The sequence below is a fragment of the Lepidochelys olivacea genome, assembly GCF_965140295.1.
Source record: "Lepidochelys olivacea isolate rLepOli2 genome assembly, chromosome: 12".
Classification (NCBI taxonomy): Eukaryota; Metazoa; Chordata; order Testudines; family Cheloniidae; genus Lepidochelys; species Lepidochelys olivacea.
Window position 1 is genome coordinate 32,079,247 of NC_140422.1, and position 24,250 is coordinate 32,103,496.

The 24,250-nt window shown below is 40.2% G+C and overlaps 1 protein-coding gene across 1 annotated transcript in view; it reads left to right on the top strand.

The window, feature by feature from the left end:
* CDYL2 (chromodomain Y like 2) overlaps nt 1-24,250 on the top strand; it is an 81,365-nt gene that overhangs the window by 43,517 nt on the left and 13,598 nt on the right. Inside the window, exons 2-3 of the mRNA XM_084644265.1 lie at nt 4,936-5,530; nt 17,657-17,874. Of these exons, the coding sequence (XP_084500391.1) occupies nt 4,936-5,530; nt 17,657-17,874 (813 nt within the window). The remainder of the gene's footprint in view (nt 1-4,935; nt 5,531-17,656; nt 17,875-24,250) is intronic.

Genomic DNA, 24,250 nt, shown 5'->3' on the forward strand with positions numbered 1-24,250 from the left:
AGTAACATTTTGATTCACCCAGAATTAGCTTGTATGCCTATCGTATAGTCAAAGGAGGTAATGACACATGTAAAATTCTAACAATCTTAACTATGATTCTTCTACAATGTACTTGTGCTTATAAAAGACAGGACAGCAACGTAATTAGGTCATGTCATTTTTATTAGATTAAATATATAGTTTCCCAAACCAAATACCGTATAATAAATTCAAGCGGCCAAATACAAGACTACCAAGACTGCTTTTTGCAGATGTTATACATTGTGCATTGAGGAGTGAACTGATGGTAAATATGGAAAATTAAGAAGTGGAAGTAACAGAGATCTTTCTGTACAATCTACTTAAACAGAAATTGTGTATTCCGGGAGAAAAACTAAAATATCATTTCCATTAATCACTAGTTGTCAGAATTATTTCTTAAAGAAAAATTCCTATGAATTTCTGAGAGCTTATAGTAAATGCAAGAAGATTATTACATAGCATTTTTCAGCTGACATAGTAGAAATTAAAACCAATCATTCTGGAAAAAAATATATGGCCAATCATGCTGTTGGTGTTCACTGCACGTTGAAGTAAAATGGTGGAAATTGTACCATGTGATGGGGAACAAATATGAAATTCATATCCAAATTGAAGCACTGATGTGCTTCTGCTGAATACATTTAGACGACAGAGCAGCATAAATGAAGGACATAAAGCTACAGGGAAAAGGGGGCCATGTTGAAAGGCCCAGTAATTTTGCTTGGTGCTATAACTATATTCAACAGTGCACAAAGGGACAGCAGTGAGGGGTAGGTAGGTACCTAGTCATATGTATTGACCATCATTTGGTGCCTTTTTTCGCTTTCTTGTTGCACGTGTAGATTCGTGGTACTCTTGTCTGTCTGTCTCTCGGCTCCTATGTTGTACTAGAAGCAATTGTGTGTTGTGTGGACCACTTCTCATATTTTCCATTGCTAATGTGCTATTCCTTAGGAATAGAGTCTTCTGATTCTCCCTTCTTGTCTATGTAGACATTTACAGTGCTCTATTGGTGAAGTATCTGAATACTTCCCAAACGTTAAAAAGAAGAAACAAAATGACCTCTTTCCTTCTCAGAGGTAGGATTATTCTTGAGTGGTTAGTAGAAATTATGTGTGAGAGTTTATTATGGGAAAGCTAGGTTGAAAAGATATTTTGTATGTAATTGTAAAAATTGTGAGGTCCTTTGTCATCTATGTCTCCTATGAGAGTGAGGCCCACAGTTACAGTTACATTCAGCTCCTGTTAACGATCTGTCTTTTGTAATCAATAACCCTTCCTCATGGTTATTGTTCTGGTGGAACATAGCTGCTGCAGAGGTCATGGTAGCAAAGGGAGAGGTGATCTCCCAGGTCAGTAGAGTCAGCATGATAAATATTTTTGTGTTTCAAGACAGATCTAGAATTGGACTTTGTACACAGTGGGAAGATTACCAGTGTGATGTGATGTATCCACAGCAACTTTGTTACTTAGCAAATGGTCTTCTCAATTTTGTACCAATTGGTGCTTGTCCAGGACACATGACTTCTTTTCTTGATACAGTGTGCTGCAATAATCAAGGTCATGAATGTGTGGATGACTATGGTCAGGAATGCATTCCATAATTTGATATTAAATTTTCTACCAAGCCACAGACAGAAATGGTAGGGTTTTTTGCAATTAGTGTCATGTGGACATCTGATAACATTAAATTCAACAGGATCACAATGCTTCAAAGCAATTTAACAATCTGAGGACAGATGTCCTTAAGATTGGACTTTATGGAAGAGGCTAGTTCTTCTAAGTGCTTTTTCTCTCCCTACAAGTCACCTCCACCTTGCCTAGATCCAGCTTTAGCCAGCTGCTCTTCATCATTGTACTTATTTCAGGATGAGAAAGCTGGAAGAGGGTGCTGTTATATTCAGTGTGAAGGAGATGTTGATTCACCTATTTCCCCAGTGGCTTTCTGTAGATATTAAATAAGATAGAAGATTGGAATGAGCCATGATGGATTCCACAGGTGAGTGCAGTGGAGATGGAGGAACAATTTCCCATCACAGCCCTCTCATGAGGTGCTTCCTACAATCCTACTGCCTATTGGAGGTGGGACTGTAGTGTTTGGGGATCAGTACTAATAGATGCTGTTGCAAGGTCCAACAGGATGACTATGGATGTACTGCCCCAGTCTATAGAAATCAATTACCTCTACCATTCTCTGGCCTGAAGCCAGTGCAGTAGGGATACTGACAGCTGACATAGGAGATTGTGTTTTTGCTAGTGCTGTGATATCATGTGGAGGAAAAAAAGAAAAGAATCTAATGTGTCTTTTAAAAATCAATTTAAGCTAACCTGGACCTCAAACAGTAAAATTGCTTAATCCTAACCATATGCTTATTGCTTGATAATGCAGAGTTAAGGTCGTTTGTGTATCCTAACTGTACATTTCCATAACTTAAGATATTTAGATTTCTCTCCACCCCCACCATCCCCCCAGTTTAACCTTGAATCTGGATTGCGTGGGTTTATAATGCTTAGTTTGGGGAAACCTACAATAACCATGTAATGTATTTGAACATAAATTACTAATATGTACTCTTGACCTTTACTACATCTCAACATAATTTTGAGCTGGGAATGGATAAAAATATGTGGGATTGGTTTTATATCTAATCTGGAAAAGCATTGGACACTTTTGTTTTATACCTTTTGAGAAACAGACCACAGTCACTGATAATGGGTTTTGCACTGTAGTTGTAATCTTTTTAACTCTAATGCATTATTTTATATTTTCCAAATGGATCTCTTTCCTTCAGGATTCTATTGATGCTGCACTAAATGGATTGATTTAAAACTCTGAAAATTCAAAGATAAACATACAGACTCAAATTCTTTGGATAGTTCTACACTTAATCTGTATTCTCTTTCCCATAGTTGCCCATTAAAATGTGTAAATACCAGCTTTCCCCTTTCTAATCACCGTCTCCTTTTGATGCTCAGTTCCTTCAATGATTTCATACACCCTATCATATAAGTCAGGGATTAGCAACTTTTGGCATGCAGCCCACCAGGGTAAGCCCCCTGGCGGGCCGGGACGGTTTGTTTACCTGGCATGTCCGCAGGTTCGGCCGATTGGAGCGCCCACTGTCTGCAGTTCGCTGTTGGCCTGAAACAGCAAACCGCAGCCAGTGGGTGCTGCGATTGGCCGAACCTGCGGATGCACCAGGTAAACAAACTGGCCCAGCCCGCCAGGGGTCTTACACTGGCGTGCCACGTGCCAAAGGTTACTGATCCCTGATATAAGTAATTGTGATGCCTAAAATATTAAACTGAAGCATCACTGAAGGACGCAGGTAGAAGTAGCCGGCTGCTTATATTATTTTATTATATACTGACGGCCACAAGTGTGCTCAGGGTGGCACAAATATAAATGAAGACACAGTCACTGCCCAAGAATGGAAACGGGTTTCTTGGAATTTATTACTGACAAGTATTCTGGTCAGCAGTTTTTCCAGCATTCTTTTTTAAATCATGCCTTCAGAATTTGAGGGCACCAATTTTATGCATGCAAAAAAATTTAATTGTGCAAACAGATCAATATATGCATGTGCAAAATGAATTCAGTTGGACAATTTTGTGGTCTAAAGGGTAGTTAAGGAACTAATAGTAGATATGTCCAGAAAGGAATGGGAGATAACTGTTAAACAGGTATTTACTTTTGGCAGGGGGAAGTGAAAATAAGCTGAGGGAAGTGGCACAGTGCATGTAAACATGTTGACTTTTCACCTCTGGGGACCAATAGAAGTTGTTGCATTAACCCATCTAATTTTTTCTTTGTCTGTACCAGTGCTGTTAACTTCGCTTTATACATCTGGAGAACTGAATTAAGTTTGGTGTCAGATGCAAATCAGTTTCAGTTTAGTGTCAGTCATCAGAGGCCATATTTTCAAAAATAAATGTGCTAAGTTCACATACACTATGTGTGTACACAAACTTCAGTGCAAACACTGCATCCATAGAGAATTCTGAATTGGGGAGAGCTGGCAAATATAACAGTACACACACAATGTTGCAAATGTGGCCCTCAATGTACAGGATGACCACACAATTTAGTACAATTTCTTTGCGAGACAGTTTCAGAAATGAAGTAGCAGGGGTTCATACAGTTCAGGTAATAAGAGAACCGTCACTATCAGAGCATACATACACACAGAATAGAGTGTTCAATGTATAAAGAGTGCAGCAAAAGACACTTTAGCTTTTTTCAATGGGAGGCAGCTGAGAAGGATGACAATATGGTCTCATTTTAGAAATGCAGTTTCAATGGTAACACACATTTTTTACTGATCCTAAGCCGCATATATTCCTAGAGTTAGCCATACTCAGAAAACACAGTTGTACATGATTACAGTTAAGATTCCTTTACAGGAAAAACAGGTGAGTGCCTGCAAATGGGATTGCTATGAACATACCAAATGGGCCAGCTAAGTCCCTCCATATATACAGCCAGATCTGCTTGTGAGCATTCTTTGATAAATGAGGACATTTAGCTGTGATACATAAATGGAATATCAAGCAGTATATACAGAAGCCAGGTAGGCCACATCAACAGTCAGCCAGGGTCTGCTGAGGATCTGATGGGTCTACAAGTGTGGGAAGGGGATCGGAAAGGTTTCTAAAAAACAAGAACATGCTTGATCTGTTTGGCAAAATTTCTGGTTAGCCTGCTTAGACAGTACACAGCTTTCAGTGCCAGAATGCAATATCAGTTTATATTCACATTAGGGACCTGATTCTCATTTACACGAAGGTCCCGGTACACAGCCTCTGGTAGTGTAAAGACACCTTGGTGTAACTGAGGATCAGGCCCTAAATGTTTTTCATGACTGAATTGTTTTTCTTTCTAACAGCTAATGGTATCTCCTCTTTTTCTATTAGGTTGAGAGGATTGTTGACAAAAGGAAGAACAAAAAGGGCAAATGGGAATATCTTATCAGATGGAAAGGCTATGGAAGCAATGAGGACACCTGGGAACCTGAGCATCACCTATTGCATTGCGAGGAATTTATTGATGAGTTCAACGGACTACATGTCACTAGAGAAAAGCGAGCAAAACATGGGAAACAGACCAGTGCACCAAAATTTTTACGAGAAAGCCGAGGGTCATCTGTTGAGAAAATATCACACAGACCTTCTGAATCTGGGAAGGCCAAAGGGTCAACACATAAAAGAAAGCGAATTAACCCATCTCTTCAAAAACAGAAAAGAGGGTACACAGCAAAGCCAGCACCTGCTGGCGACAGAGCCGCTAAAACCGTGACTTACCGAACTACCCCCAGTGGTTTACAGATCATGCCATTGAAAAAGCCTCACAATGGCCTGCAGAATGGAGATTCCGGCCATGAGAAAGATTCTAGACATTTTGGGAATGGCTCACAACAGCAAAACATGGATTTAAATGGCCACGAAGGAGAACATGATTTGCCCAGCATGTTGGAGGTTAATAATGATGTGCCTGTTGTGAATGGAATCGGTATGTGATTTAAACAGCAACAGTCTTTTCTGTTGGGTTTTAATTGTGGCAATTGATAACAAAGAGCCCCATTCATGGAAAAGTTATTGTCATACTGCATGAGTAATAAGCACATGAAAAAGGTCCAGACTCTTTGCAATTTGTACAATTTTCCATCGATCCACTTCTTCACCTCCCTCCCTTTTCCCACTGAGTCATGTGAGGCAATGTGGACTGTGTCACACACCTCTCTGGTGTGTTTTATTTACGGGTATTTGTGGGGGAGGGATACCAAGGAATGGTGTGGGGGCGACAGTTGAGGTATGTACAACACTGAAATTCTGGCTATACCTCCTACCAACTCACTAATAATTGCTTCTCAATTCCACAAGTACTGGCCCAGCACTCCAGAAAAGGCAGGATCTTGGAAACAATCTTAGTATTAATTTGTTGCCTAAAGTTTGTGCCTGGATAATCTTAAGGTACTTATTACTGCCACTAGTAACATCTGTGAGGTATTTGTTCAGGATTGCCATTCCAGAGCCCGGAAGTCAGTATCTCTGACAGTGACTTGATTCATAGGAAGGTGCAAGGCAAAGACTTCATTGGAAGGTACAAGGAACCCTGTAGTAGACGATTTATAATAACCTGCCCAGAGGGGACGTTTATTCCTTACCCCAGTAGTTAGTGGTTGGCTTATGCCCTGGAGAATGGAGTTTATACCTCTTATAAAAAAATCATCCTGTTTAACATAATTGTGGAGTTTCTTATTGCCCACAGAACTGTCAAATCCTTTTTAAATCATACTAAGCACTTGGCATCAATGATACCTTGTATAATTTCCATGGATTAATTATATGTTGTGTATTTCATTTATAGGTTTCTCCCTTTCAATTTAATTGAATATCCACTTGTTCCTATATTCTGTGAAAAGATAAATAGGAGCAACCAATTTACCATGCATTGCCTCAATAAGCCAGGTCTTTTCAATCTCTCCCCATATAGCAGTCTTTCCATGCATCTAATTATTTTCATTGCCCTTCTCTGGCCCCTTCTGTTTCTGCTGTATATTTCTGGAGACAGTGTGAGCAGACCTGAACGCAGTATTCCAGGTGAGGGTGCACTGCCGACTGATGGTATAGCACTAGACGGTTTTCAGTATTGTTTTTGATTCCTTTCCTTATACTGCCTAACATTTTGTTTGCTTTTTTGACTGCTGCTGCACAGCAAGCAGAGGGTTTCACTGAGGTGTTCACAATGACCCACCAACCTTTTTTTCTGAGTGATTACAGGTAATTTAGAATCCAGCAACATGTATGAGTAGTTCAAATTCCTTCCATTGTGCATTTTCATCTGCTATCATGTTGCCAATTCACATATCTTTGTTAGGATATCTCTCACATATCTCTCTAGTGCCTCACAATCTCTTCTAATCTTCACTAACCAAGTTTTGTTCACTAAAAATGTTTCTATCACTTCACTTCCCTTTCAGATCATTTATATGTATATTAAACAAACCTGTCTTACTACAGGTCCTCAGCGCAGCCCGCTGTTAATCATTTACCATGATGGAACAAATGGTTTCTTTTCCACTCTTTATTTTTATTAGCCAATTTCTAGTCCATGATAGTATTAGTTTCCTTAATAGCCTCTTGTGAATGACTGTCAAAGGCTTTTCGAAAATCCACATAAATCATATCATATCACCCAGTTTTCCATTATCCACTACATTGTGGACACACACTCAAAGAACTCTAGTAGGTTAGAGAGGCACAGTATTCTTTTACAGGAGCCATACTGGGTTGCCCCATCATGGCCATCAAGGTGTTTTTAATTCCTTAATTACCGTTTTGGTATTGTTTCCGTGACACAAAAGTATGCAGTATATTTCGTTGCTAATCTCATAACCTTGATTATTATAGTTACCCCAGCAATTGCCACACTAGACAACCATTGCTGTTATTTGGGTATTACAGAAGAAGTTCACACCTGCATTTTGTGAATTTAAAGCCTCACAAGTGAGAACCACCCTAATGCCCATTAATTTGAACCCTTTCAAGTGTGCATGCAGGCATTAATAGCACTATACTGTGCATGTTAGCCAGTGGAGGCCTGAGGCTGAAAATAAGGCACCTGTGTTCCAATCTGAGCATCCAAATGTCCTGTCCGGTCCAGAGAAAGCTCATCTTTAAGCAAATGAATAATCCCAATGGCTTCAGTGGCTTCAGTGAGGCAACTCTCATGCTTAAAGCTGAGAGCCTGGGCTTCTGTGCTTTGCTGGGTTTGAGTGAAGGAGTCTATTTGAAAATTGAGCTTCAGCTGTGTTGTGTGTATAACATTTACATTATTTTTCTTTTCTGCAGTTATAGGTTTTAACGAGTGAAGGTTTTTCATGCCTAGTGCTCTTAATTAGTTTTTATTTTTCAGTACACAATATATTTATTCAGAATGCAGTGGTTTTACCACATACCTTTCTTTTATATTTTAAGATCATTTTGTTAAAAGGGGACAATAAAACAAGAACTCGAGGGGCAAAAAAAATTTCATTTGTCCTCACAGGGGAAAAAAAATGGTTTCTCCCATTCCTTCTTTGAATAATACCCTGGACAGGTCTGTCCTGAAAAAAAGTCCTTCCTTGCCCTGAGCTCCCAGGTGTGCAGACACTTATGGATGGCTTATGGCAAAACAGCAGATGGCCCGAACTATCTGAGAACATTTCTTTATAATGATTTTTACATCGTATCTCCCCAACTCCTTCACTTCTATTTTTGTGCTTTGCACTCTTGTCTTGCTCCCCTCACTCCATTCTGTTCTTCCTGCAGCCAGAAGCAAAGTGAAGCTGAATTTTGATCACTACATCGTGAGCTTAGATGCATCTCCTCCAAAAGTTCTGTGTCTAGCAGCACTCCTGAGTTCACGATTCCATCCAGTCTCACTTTGCAGTTGCCAACATGCACAATGGAGAAAAGAAAAAGGGGACAAACTATGTAACCAAAATAAGAGGGGAAGGGATAGAAAACGGAGGAGAGGAGGAGCAAGCAAGACAGATTAAAAGTAATGCTTTTGAAGTTTTTACCATAGGCTTTTGAAATTTTTCCATTCCCTGGCAGGAAGAAATTAGAGAGTGTGACAGAAACTGCAGGTAAACCAAAGAAATCTGCATCACTGTTCATTTCCAGCCGAGACGAATACGTTCTCCCCTCAGTTTGCACACTTATAGGAAGGCTTATTAGCATTAATACAGATGCCAGTTGTGATGAGGGCATATGTCTACTTAGTATTGGACTGACATCGCCAACTCCTTTTACATAGGACAGCAGCTAAGTCTTCAGTCATCCCCAATCTTGGCTATAGTCCAACCCAGAGCTTAGAAGTGAAAGGCCCCATATCCCATCACCATGAACCAAAAGTGCCTTTCAGCCTATAGCAATAATGAATAATTGAATTAACCTGATGATTATAATTAGGCCATAAGATGAGTAACCCTATAATTAAATAACCTGTATTTTGTCTAGAAAATACCACACATGCTAATGATGCTGTAGAAATAAAATAATTATGTTCGGGGACTGAGTTTCAGTGGCTCCCTAAAGTGGCCTCCACTAATGCATGCCCAGCTTTGTATGCACATACACTTGGATGGGCTCATACCTGCACATCCCATGGATACAATTTTCACCAACAAACCCATAATGTACTTGTAGATGTGCGTGTGCGCATGCACGCACATACCTGCATGCACATTACTGGAGGTTTGGACCACTGCGCAGCCATGTCAGACTCAGCGGAGCAGTTGGGATAGCCACAAACACAGCTTTTGCCTCTACAACCCATGGACTTTCTTCCCAGGATCTGCCGGATTGGGAGACTACACCTTTTGCCCACAATCTGCACCCTCCCGACTGAGGAGATAATTTCCTAGAAAAATACTGCCTCTTCCATAGACTTCTCTGCCAAAGGGAAGAATCCAGCCCCGACCTTGAAAGCCCAGATCAAATAGTGCTTACCATCTTCTCCTATTATCTTTTAAGGGAATCAACAGCTGGTGATAAAAGCTTCAAGCACCTCACAATGTACATTAATAGCTATATCTTTAAAATTCTAGTGATCAACCCCACCTTTTAATACATTTACCAAAATAAAAAGAAATCTCCATTCTGCATTCCTCCACTTACTCTTAATATTCCTTAATCACAAGATTACTGTATTTTATTAGTTCTGTTACCTAGAGCGGCGGAACAGAACCATGTAACAAATGACTATATGAATACTTACATCTGCCTCCATTAGGGTAAAAGCTTTTTCCTGGTGGACATTAGAGGACAACATAATCAAAATGCCCTGAGCCACACTGGTTCTGTCCACTACAGGGCTGCACTTGCCGTACACACAGCTAGTCCATTTCAACACACAGCATTATAATTCCCGTGAAATAGCCACATCCTCTCAGCTCTTTACTGTCAGTAAGTATAAGGGTGTGCTGTAGGTTAATGTACGCTGCTCTTGTTTCCTTTGCATCTGGCCTTAAACTAGGAACACCTATTGTCTTGACATTGCTGAGGAGATGCACGCTGTTAGCCTTGCAGGTCTGGACTCTTTTGCCATTGTGAATGGCAATAATAGGCCAGGCCATGAGGAAAACAAACACTAGGTAAACTCTGGAACATCTGTAGAAACTTTCTGTAGTTTGCAGCAGTATTCTGATGACATTTGTTGTCTTCTGTTATCGCATTGCTCTCTGCTTTTTCATGATACTGCAATTGAGAGTGATTGTTGTGTCAAATTCCTTGACAACATCAAATGTGTCCCTTTAAATAGTCGTCTTCCTGCTCTGCTCTAGTTCTGCACACCATCTGCTGAAGAATTCCTGCTTGTTATGTATCACTAACCACTGTATCTTTCCATTATGAAAACCTTCATAGTGTCATGGTGTCCTTCATTTAAATATTCTCTATCAACCCAGTCTCCTGCTTCCTTTTTTTCCCCTTGTTCTGTTAATTATAGGAAACAGTAAAATGCAACCAAAAATATTCACTCTCTGTGTGTTGTAGCCAAGTTGATCCCAGGATATTAGAGAGGCAAGGAGGGTGAGGTAATATCTTTTTTTGGACCAGCTTCTGTTGGCGAGCAAGACAAGCTTTTGAGCTTCCAAGGGTCTTTTTCAGGCAGTGGTGCTGCCTTCAGAGCTGGGCAGCTGGAGAGTGGTGGTTGCTGGCTGGGAACCCAGCTCTGAAGGCAGAGCCGCTGCCAGCAGTAGCACAGAAGCAAGGGTGGTAATACCATACCGTGCCACCCTTACTTCTGCGCTGCTGCCTGCAGAGCTGGGCCCTTAGTCAGCAGCTGCCACTCTCCAGCTGCCCAGCTCTAAAGGCAGGGAGAAGTAAAGGTGACAAAATTGTGACCCCCTAAAATAACCTTGTGACTCCCCTGCAGCTCCCTTTTGGGTCAGGACCCCCAATTTGGGGAATGCTGGTCTCCCCCATGAAATCTGTATAGTATAGGGTAAAAGCACACAAAAGATCAGATTTCACAGGAGACCAGATTTTCACAGTCCGTGACACGTTTTTCGTGGCCATGAATTTGGTATGGCCCTACTCATCAATTCTTAGCTAACATGGTGGCTGGAGAGACAGTGTGGTCTAGTGCATAGGGCACTTGACTGGGTTGTTCCTGGCTCAGCACTGAACTGCTGTATGACCTTAAGCATGTCACTTCTCTGTTTCCTTTCCCACCTTTTGTTTCATCTTTTTAGACAGTACATCTATCAGGATGAGTTTTGTATAGCACCTAGTATCATGTGGTCCTGAAGTCCTAATATAAATTTTGTTCCCTTGATGACTTTTACCAGCTCTTCCTCCCAATCTTTACAGGGCTCTTTCTACACACCTTCACAAGTTTTACTGCAGATTATTTATAACCCAGTGTTTAATTTATAGACCTCACTAAATTAAGGAAACATTGTCTTGTGCTCTCTTTCATATATAAACTGAGAGCATCAAAAAGCTGAACTAAATTTTTCATCTCTGTGCTTAGGCTGGGAAACCAAGTTCAGAGGTACCTAAAGCTTCCTGTGTTTCTTTATGACATCTCTAATTTATTTCACATACATTATTCATTGTTTGGGGGATGGTTAGCTTTACTCCATGCCACAGTCATTTTTCATCTTGACATATTAAGGTGTTAACTGTTACCCTACCATGTACTAACCAGGTGATAAAAGTTAGGCACCATTTTATCTTAGGCTGAATGTTCAGTAGGAAGACACATTAATTATAGCTGCAGAGGTTGATTTTCACTATCTTGGCCCATCTTAAAGTAGATAACTAAATTATGTTTAGGTTCCAACAACTAGAGATGAGCGTCTGCGATCCATGTTGGTGTACTGATATTGACAGACAGGCAACATAGGTCAGAATTTTGATACAGAATTTCACTATCATGGGACTATCAGACATTCCTCCCATAGATAATCCATGGATAGTTATTTGTATTTGTATCAGTTTTAGGTTTCAAGCAAAAAACAACCAGACTGATTTTAGTTGCATTGGTGTAAATCTTTGCATGAAACCTAAAACAATTATAGGCAAAGTGTGTGTCAGCTGACACAATTTTAACCAACAGAAGGTCTGTATGCAATCTACCGTGTCATTTGAGGAAAGCATAAATTAGAAAACATAGGAGCCATTGAAGATTGCATATAGACCTTCTGTTGGTTAAAATCCTGTCAGCTGACACACGCTTTGCCTATAATAATTGCTGTGATGTTAACAGCTTCTTTTGTCATATCTTTAACTTCCCCACTTAGTGCACTATTTGAACAAAATGAGATGCAACAAATAATGATGATAAACTGATTGACGAGAGATTTTTTGTTGTGCTGGATTTCCCTTAAGAATTAAGCCCCCACCTTTCCCTTACCATCTGTACTTAGAACAGCTGTTGCTTATTCCTTAATAGTATGCAGATTACCAATGCAGTTAGCCTGAGGCTGCTTCCATCTCATGTCCATTCTCGCATCTAATTTCCTAAGTTCTTTAGACTTTATTGCAAAATCTCCCTCTCCTGCAGGCTTGCAGATGGATCAAACAACGTAGTGAGCACAAAGCAGAGCAAATAGTGCACAAAAGTGGTATTGGAATCTTTGGTCCAAAAAGATGAATTATTCACAACCCCAATTGTTCATTTCACATGAACATTTATACAAGAAATTTTATTTATAAGAATGTTCGTGAAAAATGAAATTGATGAATACCTGTCTAAGTATATGTTTGCTTAAAGATACATACCAGAAGTTGTTCGTAGATTTAGAGGTCAGAAGGAACAACTATGATTGTCATGTCTGACTTCTTTCCTAACAAAGTCAACTATTCAAGTAGCCATCTTGAAATTTCTTTGCTTTCCCATTAGGGTTGCCAACTTTCTACTCACACAAAACCAAACACCCTTGCCCTGCCCCCTGCCCTGCTCCTTTTCCAAGGCCCTGCCCCTGCTCACTCCATCCCCCCTCCCATATCACTCACTCTCCTCACCCTCACTCACTCATTTTCATTGGGCTGGCTCAGAGGGTTGGGGTGTCGGAGGGGTGAGGGCCCTGGCTGGGGATGTGGGCTCTTGGGGGGGGGGCCAGGAATGAGGGATTTGGGGTGCAGATGGGGGCTTCAAGCTGGGGGCGGGGAGCTGAGGGGTTCAGAGTATGGGAGGGTCTCCGGGCTGAGGCAGGTGTTTGGGAGGGGCTATGGGTTCTGGGCTGGAGATGTGGGTTCCAGAGTGGGACCAGAAATGAGGGGTTCAAGGTGCGGGAGGGGGCTCTGGCAGGGTGTCGGGGTACAGGGCTCTGGGCTGGGGCTGATGGATTTGCGGTACAGGAGGGGGTTCTGGGCTGGGGCTGAGGGGTTTGGAGGGTGGGAGGGGGTCAGCGGTGCAGGCTCCGGGCGGCGCTTACCGCAAGCAGCTCCCAGAAGCAGCAGCATGTCCCTACTCCGGCTCCTACACAGATGCCCGGCCAGGTGGCTCTGAGCGCTGCCCTGTCCGCAGGCGCAGCCCCCGCAGCTCCCATTGGCCGTGGTTCCCGGCCAATGGGAGCTGCAGAACCGGTGCTTGTGGTGGGGGCAGCTTGCGGAGCCCCCTTGCTGCCCCTACTCATAGGAGCCAGAGGGGGGAGGTGCCACTGCTTCCGGCAGCCACGACAGCCAAAGAGCCTGCTTTAGCCCCTCTGCACCGCTGACCGGACTTTTAACGGCTCAGTCGGTGTTGAGCAGAGCCACCAGGGTCCCTTTTCGATCAGGTATTCCAATCGAAAACTGGACACCTGGCAACCCTATTTCCCATCTATTGTTTGTAAAAAAGCTCCAGTCTGGCACAAGAAACACTACCATGCATCCTAGATGACATATACTGTTAGTGAACAGAAAATAGAAGACCACCTAGATAAAGGAAGTTGGTTTCAAACAATGACAGGCTGAAATGCTTTCAGAAAGTTTGCAGAACAATTCTGAATGCTGAAAAAATCTGTAAAAGTCAGTCAGTCTCCAGTGCTGCAGACACTTCTACACTGCTTATCATTAAGCACATTAATACTCCCACTGACTTCCATGGAACTCCTCCTGAGTTTAAAGTTAAGCACATATGTGTTTGCAAGATTGAGACTGCAGTTTCCAAATAATTCATGGACAAAAAAAAAAAAAGGAATAAACTACCAGATAAGTCATTGTGCTCTAGTAATGAATCACTATAAACAAGGAAGAAGCCAAAAATGTACAAGTTGTAATTTGTAAAATTTCAAGCATTAAATGACATGTGTTGTTGGTTTGGGATTTTTACAATTAAAACTAATTCTTGTAAAAAAAAACCCAACCCCTAAATGCTTCAAATATTCTTTCTAACCTAAGGAACTAATTTAAATTTAATGTTTCAATTAATAAACCATTATTTAATTGAATATATCTGCTAGAGCTCTACTGGAGAGTGTTTATAATTTAACTGTAAAAAGAGAGAATACTATTAGACTTTAATGTAGTTTAGTACTAAATATAATAATTGCAGGGTATAAACGGATATTTTACAGGATGTGAACATTTGCAGACTCCAGGGTTTAGTGACAGCTAGTCATGTAGTTGAATTAGCTACTCAGATATCAAGTAATGGAAATATTAAGTCTATCGAAGGAAGGTGGCTGGCTCCTCTATTAGGGAATCATTCGCTATAAATTCATCATTACAGTCATTGTAACAATGCATTTTTAGTTGGACAAAGATGATCTAAACTACAAAATTTAAATCCATGTCCTAATTTTCATCCCTCCTCCTCAAAAAAACAAAACAAACAAAAAAACATTCTTAGCTTTTTAATACCAAAACCAGGAGGTTGGTTCACTCTGCTCTAGAGGTAAGAACAAACAATTAAATATAGATTCAGATTTGGACACAGACTGCACTACTCTTTTTTCCTTCCTGTATGTTTGGAGTATTTTGGGCCCATCTCTCTTTCTTCTTTTTTTTTTTTTTAATGGCCATTATATCAAGTAAATTGAGCAACTTCAACTTCTGCTTTTGCACAGTCTATATAAGAACATAAGAATGGTCTGACCCAGTATGGCCAATGGTCCATCTAGCCCAGTACCCTGTCTTCCGACAGTGGCCAGTGCCAGGTGCTTCAGAGGGAGTGAACAGAACAGGGAAATGTATCAAGTCATCTACCCCGTCATCCAGTCTCAATTTCTAGCAGTCAGAGGTTTAGGGACACTCCGAGAGTGGGGTTACATCTATGACCATCATAACTAATAGCCATTGATTGACCTAGCCTCCATGAATTTATCTAATTATTTTGACAGGTTTCAGAGTAACAGCCGTGTTAGTCTGTATTCGCAAAAAGAAAAGGAGTACTTGTGGCACCTTAGAGACTAACCAATTTATTTTAGCATCAGCTTTTGTGAGCTACAGCTCACTTCATCGGATGCATACCGTGGAAACTGCAGAAGACATTATATACACACAGAGACCATGAAACAATACCTCCTCCCACCCCACTGTCCTGCTGGTAATAGCTTATCTAAAGTGATCATCAAGTTGGGCCATTTCCAGCACAAATCCAGGTTTTCTCACCCTCCGCCCCCCCACACACAAACTCACTCTCCTGCTGGTAATAGCTTATCCAAAGTGACCACTCTCCCTACAATGTGCATGGTAATCAAGGTGGGCCATTTCCAGCACAAATGGCCCACCTTGATTATCATGCACATTGTAGGGAGAGTGGTCATTTTGGATAAGCTATTACCAGCAGGAGAGTGAGTTTGTGTGTGTGGTTTTTGGAGGGGGGTGAGGGAGTGAGAGAACCTGGATTTGTGCAGGAAATGGCCCACCTTGATTATCATACACATTGTGAAGAGAGTGGACACTTTGGATGGGCTATTACCAGCAGGAGAGTGAGTTGGGGGGGGGGGGGCGGAGGGTGAGAAAACCTGGATTTGTGCTGGAAATGGCCCAACTTGATGATCACTTTAGATAAGCTATTACCAGCAGGACAGTGGGGTGGGAGGAGGTATTGTTTCATGGTCTCTGTGTGTATATAATGTCTTCTGCAGTTTCCACGGTATGCATCCGATGAAGTGAGCTGTAGCTCACGAAAGCTCATGCTCAGATAAATTGGTTAGTCTCTAAGGTGCCACAAGTACTCCTTTTCTTTTTTCTAATTATTTTATTTACCCAAATGGTAATGACATTTAAAATATCTCTAACTGCAAAAAGGAGATGACTTACAGAAAGCATGTATTTAGCATATTTTTATGACTCCATAACAGAGCCTTTGGGCTACTTGTGTATTGTTACTAATGACAACATATTTCCTGAATATCCCATAGAAATTATAAATATAAACAAAGCAGGAGTTACAATTTGCTGCAAGCAGAACTCAGGATAAACTGAATGTTTCTCAGTAAGATGCCGTTTTGTTGTGGTTGTTTTGTTTTTGAAGAGTAAGCATGTATTCCTTGTCATTGATTTGGTGTTTTCCTATCAATATGTGTTCTGCAAAATGGCACCGGCAGAAATACGTTTTGGTATTTTTTGCACAGTTTAATGTTAAAAGTACAGGTAATTAAAAAGTCAGTGTTTATCTACTGTTACTACACAGTGGTATATGAGACACCACAGTTGTGCACTAGTCCCCCTTTTGTGGGGATGGGACTTTTATGTAAAGTTACAATAAGACATTAACATAATAAGTAATATATAATGAAGTAAGGATCAGATAAATATTCAAAGAACCTGGCTAAAGATTCTGGCTTCCTAGCTGGAGAGCCCTCATCCTCGGAGTATGCTAAAAAGGGTGACCAAATTTCTAAATGGCTATCCTCTTTTTGGCACTTCTCTTGTGTATATACTTGGTAAATATGTTTGCCTTTCCTTGCAGCCTCTCCAAAGGAGCACCTCGTATCAAGTTGTATCCTATTTTGAGCATAATCTCAGATACCACAGTGGGATACCAATGGGTGAAATACTACCTTTAATGGTGACCGCTGGAATTATAAGGAAGAGGAGTGAGATAGTGGAGTCAGCTTAACTGTAAATGTTTGATAGGAACTGCTCTGTCTTGCTCTGAGTCCCTGTAGAGACGTACAATTGAGGATCCTGTTCCTACATTAAAATTGCCAAATGGAGTTGATAATGGCTTTAGTTCTGTAGACAAGGAACAACATGCATCTTAGGAAGAGATGATATGGACTAAGTCAATCATGCCCAGCTTTGCCAAAGAAAACTGAATTAGAATTTTCCGATGAACTTGAGGGTCACCCCAAATTCACATAAAAGAGCAGGGTACAGCTGCTCTCATTTTCCACTATAGGCACATCTGTTGAGACTACTAGTCCCAAAATGCAATGATTGATCTTGATCTGAGTGGTCTTCTACTCAGATCATGATAGAGCATTTCATGCTGGGATACGCAGGCGGAATCGCTGCAGTAAAAATGAGCGGTCAGGGGACATGCTAGAATTCGTGCGTCATATTTGGTTGCTGGACACATTTTTGCCCACCCTTGGAACAGGATGATCTAGACATCCAGAGAAATTCAAGGTAATAATACACTACGCTGTTTTCTTTGGAGGTATAGACATGATCACATGTATCCATTTTGGTTGTTTGCATTTGAAAGGTTCCTCTCTGGCCAACGGAGGCCTGAATCTGCACAGCACTGTGAAAAGGAAACTGGATGGGGAGAAAGATTATGTCTTTGATAAGAGACTAAGGTACAGCGTACGTCAAAATGAAAGTAACTGTCGGTTCAGAGACATTGTGGTCCGGAAAGAAGATGGTTTCACACACATTCTGCTCTCCAGCCAGACTTCAGATAACAATGCACTGACCCCAGAGGTAAGCATGCAGCCATAAAAGCAAAAGAAAGCCACCTTAATAGATGGGAATGTGGTTAATCTGAAAATTAAGGCAACTCTCTTCTCTGTATTTTTGGAGGTTGGGGTTCCCTATTGAATATCTTTTTAAAATGTATGGCGCTCAGATATTCCACCTTATCATGCTTGGAATCTGATCCAGATGGATCTAATTATTATATGCAATGGAAATTATTTTTTCAAATAATCTCTCCCCAAATAAAAAAGTAGGAAGAGGAAAGATGTGATCACTAATCCCTGCCTGCAGTTTTAAGAAGTAGTTGTTCAAATGTTAAAATTACCACTCTTAGTGGAAATCTGACCTCTCACACAATGTGTTTGATTACTACTGCAAGGATTTGTACATATGTACACCTCAAATCATGTATCTCAGGATAAAAATTCAAAAAATTAAAAAGTCATTTTAATCCTTCACTGCTTTTATTTAATTGTCCATTTGACATTTTCATGCACTGTATTCTTTATAAACTGAGGTCCCAACCCTGCACTCAAATTCACAGGGCTTCAGGATGTCTCTGAATTATTGATTTCCATTGATTCAGTGATTCTACATCTAGGATTTAGGATTGTTTTGTATTGTGTATTCTGTTATTAAGTAACAAATGTGTCATTTTGAAATTAATTCCCAATAATTGAACACCGCTAAAATCATTGCCAAGCACATCAGGCCTTAAATTTTACTTTTTTTTTTTTTTCCAAATAGTTAAGATCCAGTGGGGAATGTTCTCTCAGTCTTCCATATTGGGAGACACACACGCACATGTACATAAACACTCTTGGTACCATACAAAACTAGACACTTACCACCCACAGTTTTTGCAATATTTATAAATAGAGCCTTACCAAATTCATGGTCCATTTTGGTCAATTTCATGGTCATAGTATTTTAAAAATCGTAAATTTCATGATTTCAGCTATTTTAATCTGAAATTTCACGGTGGGGTAACTGTAGGGGTCCTGGATTTGTGGGGTGGGGGGGTTGCAAGGTTATTATAGGGGGGTTACAGTAATGCTATACTTAACTTTGCACTTCAGAGAAGGGCAGCTGGAGAGCGGTGGCTACAGGCGAGGAGCCCAGGTCTGAAAGCAGAGCCGTTGCCAACAGCAGCGCAGATCTAAGGATAATATGTTATGGTATTGCCACCCTTACTTCTGCACTGCTGCTTGCAGAGCTTGGCCCTCAGTCAGCGGCTGCCCAGCTCTGAAGGCACCAGCGTAGAAGAAAGGGTGGCATGTTATGATATTGCCACCCTTACTTCCTTGTTGCTGCTGGCGGGGTGCTGCCTTCAGAGGTGGGTGCCCGGCCAACAGCCAGAGATCCCCAGCCACCCAGCTCTGAAGTCAGCACAGAAGTAAGGGTGGTAATACTACGACCCCCTAAAATAACCTGGTGACCCCCCCGCAACTCCCTTTTGGGTCTGGACCCTAATTTGAGAAACAATGGCCTCAGCCGTGAAATCTGTATAGGACAGCGTAAAGGCACACAAGAGATCAGATTTCACGGTCCATGATGCGTTTTTCATGGCCATGAATTTGGTAGGGCCCAAATTATAAGGAATAACGTAGTAAAGGTAAATCCTATAGTGCACCAAATATTCATTTTAACGGTAGTTATCACACATAAAAAAATTACATTCAATCCATCATTCATATAGAATCCATCACTCCATTATGAAGCAAACAACTTTCTGTATAAGTATGAGGCTGCTGTACTATAACTAAATGGCTGCTGACTGAAGCAAACCAAAGATTTACCGTGTTAACTTTAAACAGACATTGCTTTGTGTTGCTGGCCCTGAGAGCTCATCCCCAGACTGCCAAGAGAAGTTCAAGTTCATTGAGCAGTGTGGTTAGAGCCCAAAATTCTCCTGATAAGGCATACATGGCCTACGCCTTTGAATTTTTTCTGAAACCCAGCAGCCCACCTCCATGAATGAACCACACAAACAAATATGGTGGGCTCCTTCTCTCAGATCTGCAGCACTGACAGTATTCTTGGTGTTGGGCAAAGATCATTGCTGAAGCTGGAAACAGAGAAATAAACAGCCTTTTTCTTTCTAAAGCTACATTAATATCTAGGGTCTGGATGGTCAGGGCATCTAGCTTTTCACATCTAGCTTGCCGGTTTAAAACCCACAATTTCAGCAAAGAGACCAAGGGCCATGCAGTATGGAGCAAATCCTGGTCCCTAGCATGTGGTTTCTCCTAGGCAGGGTTGAGACAATATTCTGTGGGTGAACATAGAGCTTCAGGCCCCAGGGCTATCAGTTTGACACCTTTTACCAGCACTAACCACACACATGCAGAACACTTACAGAGAGTGGGGAAGAGAGTTTGGTTGTGTTAAAAGTTACTCTGTTCACTTCAGACTCTATTAGAAACATAGGAAAAAACAATGTTTGCTCAAATCTGCTCAGAGCAGGTCTAGCTGACATGGAAGTTAAAACCTGAGTGGTCTGGCTACACTGGAGCTCCCTTGGTCGCTACCACCAGTACAGTAAGTAGACAAGGCAGCAAGGCTTGTAAAGCCCAGAATCATAATAAATTATACATTACACAAAGGCCCACTCTCCCCAAAGTTTCTCTGCTTTCCATTTGAGCTACAGCTCACTTCAAAGCTTATGCTCAAATAAATTTGTTAGTCTCTAAGGTGCCACCAGTACTCCTTTTCTTTTTGCGAATACAGACTAACACGACTGCTACTCTGAAACCTGCTTTCCATTATGATTCCTCCTGACCCAGCCACAGCTGGACATCCTTTGGGCTTTAGCTGTTTTGTTAAACTAGTGATTTACGCTATTTATCCCCACTTAATTAAAGATGTCTAAAAACCCAAAAGGTTATATTATAGAGTTCTCTGCGTGTGTCAGAGGAGAGCCAAGCAAACAGTTGCCTGACAAAAAATTAATCTCAACTATAGTATGCAATTCAAGTTATTATCACTAGGCTTGTTGATATCAAGAGTGAAGGGAGTAAGCTAAGACTAAATGGAACATCACAATTCATTGCTAGTAACTACATCACAGTTAGAAAAGGAGTACTTGTGGCACCTTAGAGACTAACCAATTTATTTGAGCATAAGCTTTCGTGAGCTACAGCTCACGTCATCGGATGCATACATGCTCCAATAAATTGGTTAGTCTCTAAGGTGCCACAAGTCCTCCTTTTCTTTTTGCGAATACAGACTAACATGGCTGTTACTCTGAAATACATCACAGTTGAAGTTCATACAGGTGATTTTAGCATAAAACGTGCCTATGTTCCTTTCTTTTAGGATTTGCATGGACTGAAATTGGCTCAGTGCCATTGTGGTTTTTGAAAAAAAAGATTCAGATTACTAATGGGATTATTTCCTTTTATCTTTAACTAGATATTATAATTTTTCAAAATGAGCAATTTTGCTTTGGTATTTTATTTCATTTTTTAAAGAGAGTCATGCAAATTTTCAACATAAATTCCACCAATGGGTTATTTAACTTCGCAGGTCATTTGCTAATTTTGAAGATTTGATTCCAACGTTTTTGAAAATCTTTTACTTAAATATATAGAAAACTTCTGTTATTGTTTTTTAAACTCAACAGCTTTTGGTAATCCAAAATCTGTTTCAAACCCAGGAACATGGTTAATCCATTGTTTTTATTCTTCCTAGTTAGGGTACCAATACTTCTGGGGATTAATAATTTACTGAGTTAAAAAGCAGAAGAATAGATGAGAAAATATATTCTAGATTGCTAATGGCTTTGGTAAAGATTGACAAAACTACTCCGTATGCATTACGAGTCAAAAACTGGAAGTGAAGGTACACATATGAAGTATCAACAGTCATTCTTCTAGCCATGAAAAAAATGCAGTGCTTGCAGTGTTATGGATGTGTGTCACATCACTGGTTTACTTGCACGCTTCTTCTCATGAAATATCTGTATTATTCTCCTAGCAGACAGATTGCTTCTTATGGCAGACTTCAATCACAAGTATCGCCCTATCACTCCAGTAGGATTTATCATCCACATATAATTTATCGGATATCCTTGTACTGGAAAGGACTCAGTGTGCTTACAGGGGTGCTGAAGTATCAATAAATAATAGAAATAAATGTATAATTAACAAGGTCACCAAAGGTAATCACTGCAGAATAGTTATAAAAATGATAGCAAGGATTTAGAATGTTTTGCTCATTGTAACATTTTTAGAGAATGTTTCTCTTTTTAAATAAATAAAGCAAGCAAGCAAGCAAATGGACCGTTACAGTTTCAAATAAATACATGAAATTTAATTTTTTAAACCAGGTACTTCTATTGATTTATAGAAATCATGTGTAGACGAGTTTAGGGATAAATTCCCAGTTCACTGAGTCTTCCTGAATATAAGCAAAGTTTAGAGAGACGTCTTTAAAAACTCCCGTTTGTAAGAAGGGGGTGGAGAGGGAATAACCCAACTAAGCTCTTAGAAAGATAGTAGTCTAATTCTTTTTTTTATTTTTTTATTTTTTATTATTTGCAATTTAAGTACATTTTCTATAGGTTTATAAAAGGGAAATCTTGCCAGATAAACCTGATTGATTTTTTTTTTTTACTACAAAATTAAAACCCACAATCTAGACAAAGCAGTAGTTTTAATATATTTGGATTTCATCAAAGCAGTAGATGCAGAACCGAGGCTCAGCTGGCTTAAATTGGTGATTTGGCTGATTTACACCATCTGAGGATCTGGATCTGATCTTGTGAAGTTTTGCTCATAACATTAAATCATTAATTCAAATAGGACTTGGGTAGGAATAATTTCCTGTCAAATGAAAACTGGTTGAAGGGCTATAAAAGAAAAGTTAATGATAAACAGCAGTGTATTGAGTTGGGGAAGATATCTACGGGGCCACTATAGGAATCAGTGCTGGATTTGATCAGGAAGACAAAATAAACTACATTTTAATGAATTTCACAAATTATATTAAAAAGAAAAGGAGTACTTGTGGCACCTTAGAGACTAACCAATTTATTTGAGCATAAGCTTTCGTGAGCTACAGCTCACTTCATCAGATGCATAAAGTGGAAAATACAGTGAGGAGATTTATATACACACAGACCATGAAAAAATGGGTGTTTATCATACACATTGTAAGGAGAGTGATCACTTAAGATGAGCTATTACCAGCAGGAGAGTGGGGTGGGGGGGAGAGAAAACCTTTTGAAGTGATAGATAGGTGAAAATACCAGAGAAATAGTACATGGGACCCTACAGAAATTCTGGAAACAGACAGAAAGTAATAAAAGGTAATATATTATACTGAGTTCAGTGGGGACTTCTGCTTAAAAAACAATGCCATGAACTGGACCAAAATGATATTCATTTTGGAATATTGCTAGAAAATACACAGTTGTGTAGTCCAAGAAGCAGATTTTGTGCTTGTCCTGTGTGATTATCAATAAGTATGCTACGTCTATTTATGTATGTTTAAACATCTGTAGGAAAACAATCTAGAACACAGATATTCAATGAGAAGTGTGAAAAACTATAATGCCAAAAGAGACTTAAGAGTCTGATAGCGAACTACAAATTAGAGACAAATGTGTACCACGGAATAGTAGAAAAGCCAATAAAATTTTAGACTGCACAGGCATCATATCAGAGAACCAAAGAATTCTGTTAATCTAATCAGCTTCTGAGCACATCTTTACAAAAGAAGTATTGACAAATTTAGAGAGGAGCAACAAAAATTATCAGGAGACTGGAAGGGCTGACCTAGGGATAGGCTTTCCGTTTTTTTTTTTCTAATTTTGGGTGTTTATATTAATATGAATTATGTCGCATTTGGAGGGGGTGAAAATAAGTTCTCATTTATATTTTTAAAATGTTTTCCCTCAATGTCAGAAATTTGGCCTCCTCTGATTCAACTTGATCTCAGGGATCAGTTCCCAGGAACTGACCTTTAAAGTCCTTCGGTTCCCTCTGCAAACACACAATCTTCAGCACTGGGGGGAGGAGAGGGGAAGAGAGAGAAAATTGGGATGGGGGAAGTGTTGTGTACATTTAATAAAACCTTTTCTCAAATTGCTGCTTCTGTGTGGTTTTACACATCAAAACAGATATTTGTTCTGAGGTCTAGAAGGATGTGGGAGGCAGACCAGTTGAGAGTCTCTGGGTAAAAAGATAAAAGAGGTAAAAAATAGGGTGACATCATAGTAGGGGTCTACTGTAGCCCACCAAATAAGGAGGAGGAGGAGGTGGATAAGGCATTTCTAGAACAAATAACAGAAATATCCAAAACACAAGACCTGGTAGTAATGGGGGATTTGAACTATCCAGACATCTGTTGAAAAAGTAATTTAGCAAAACACAAAATT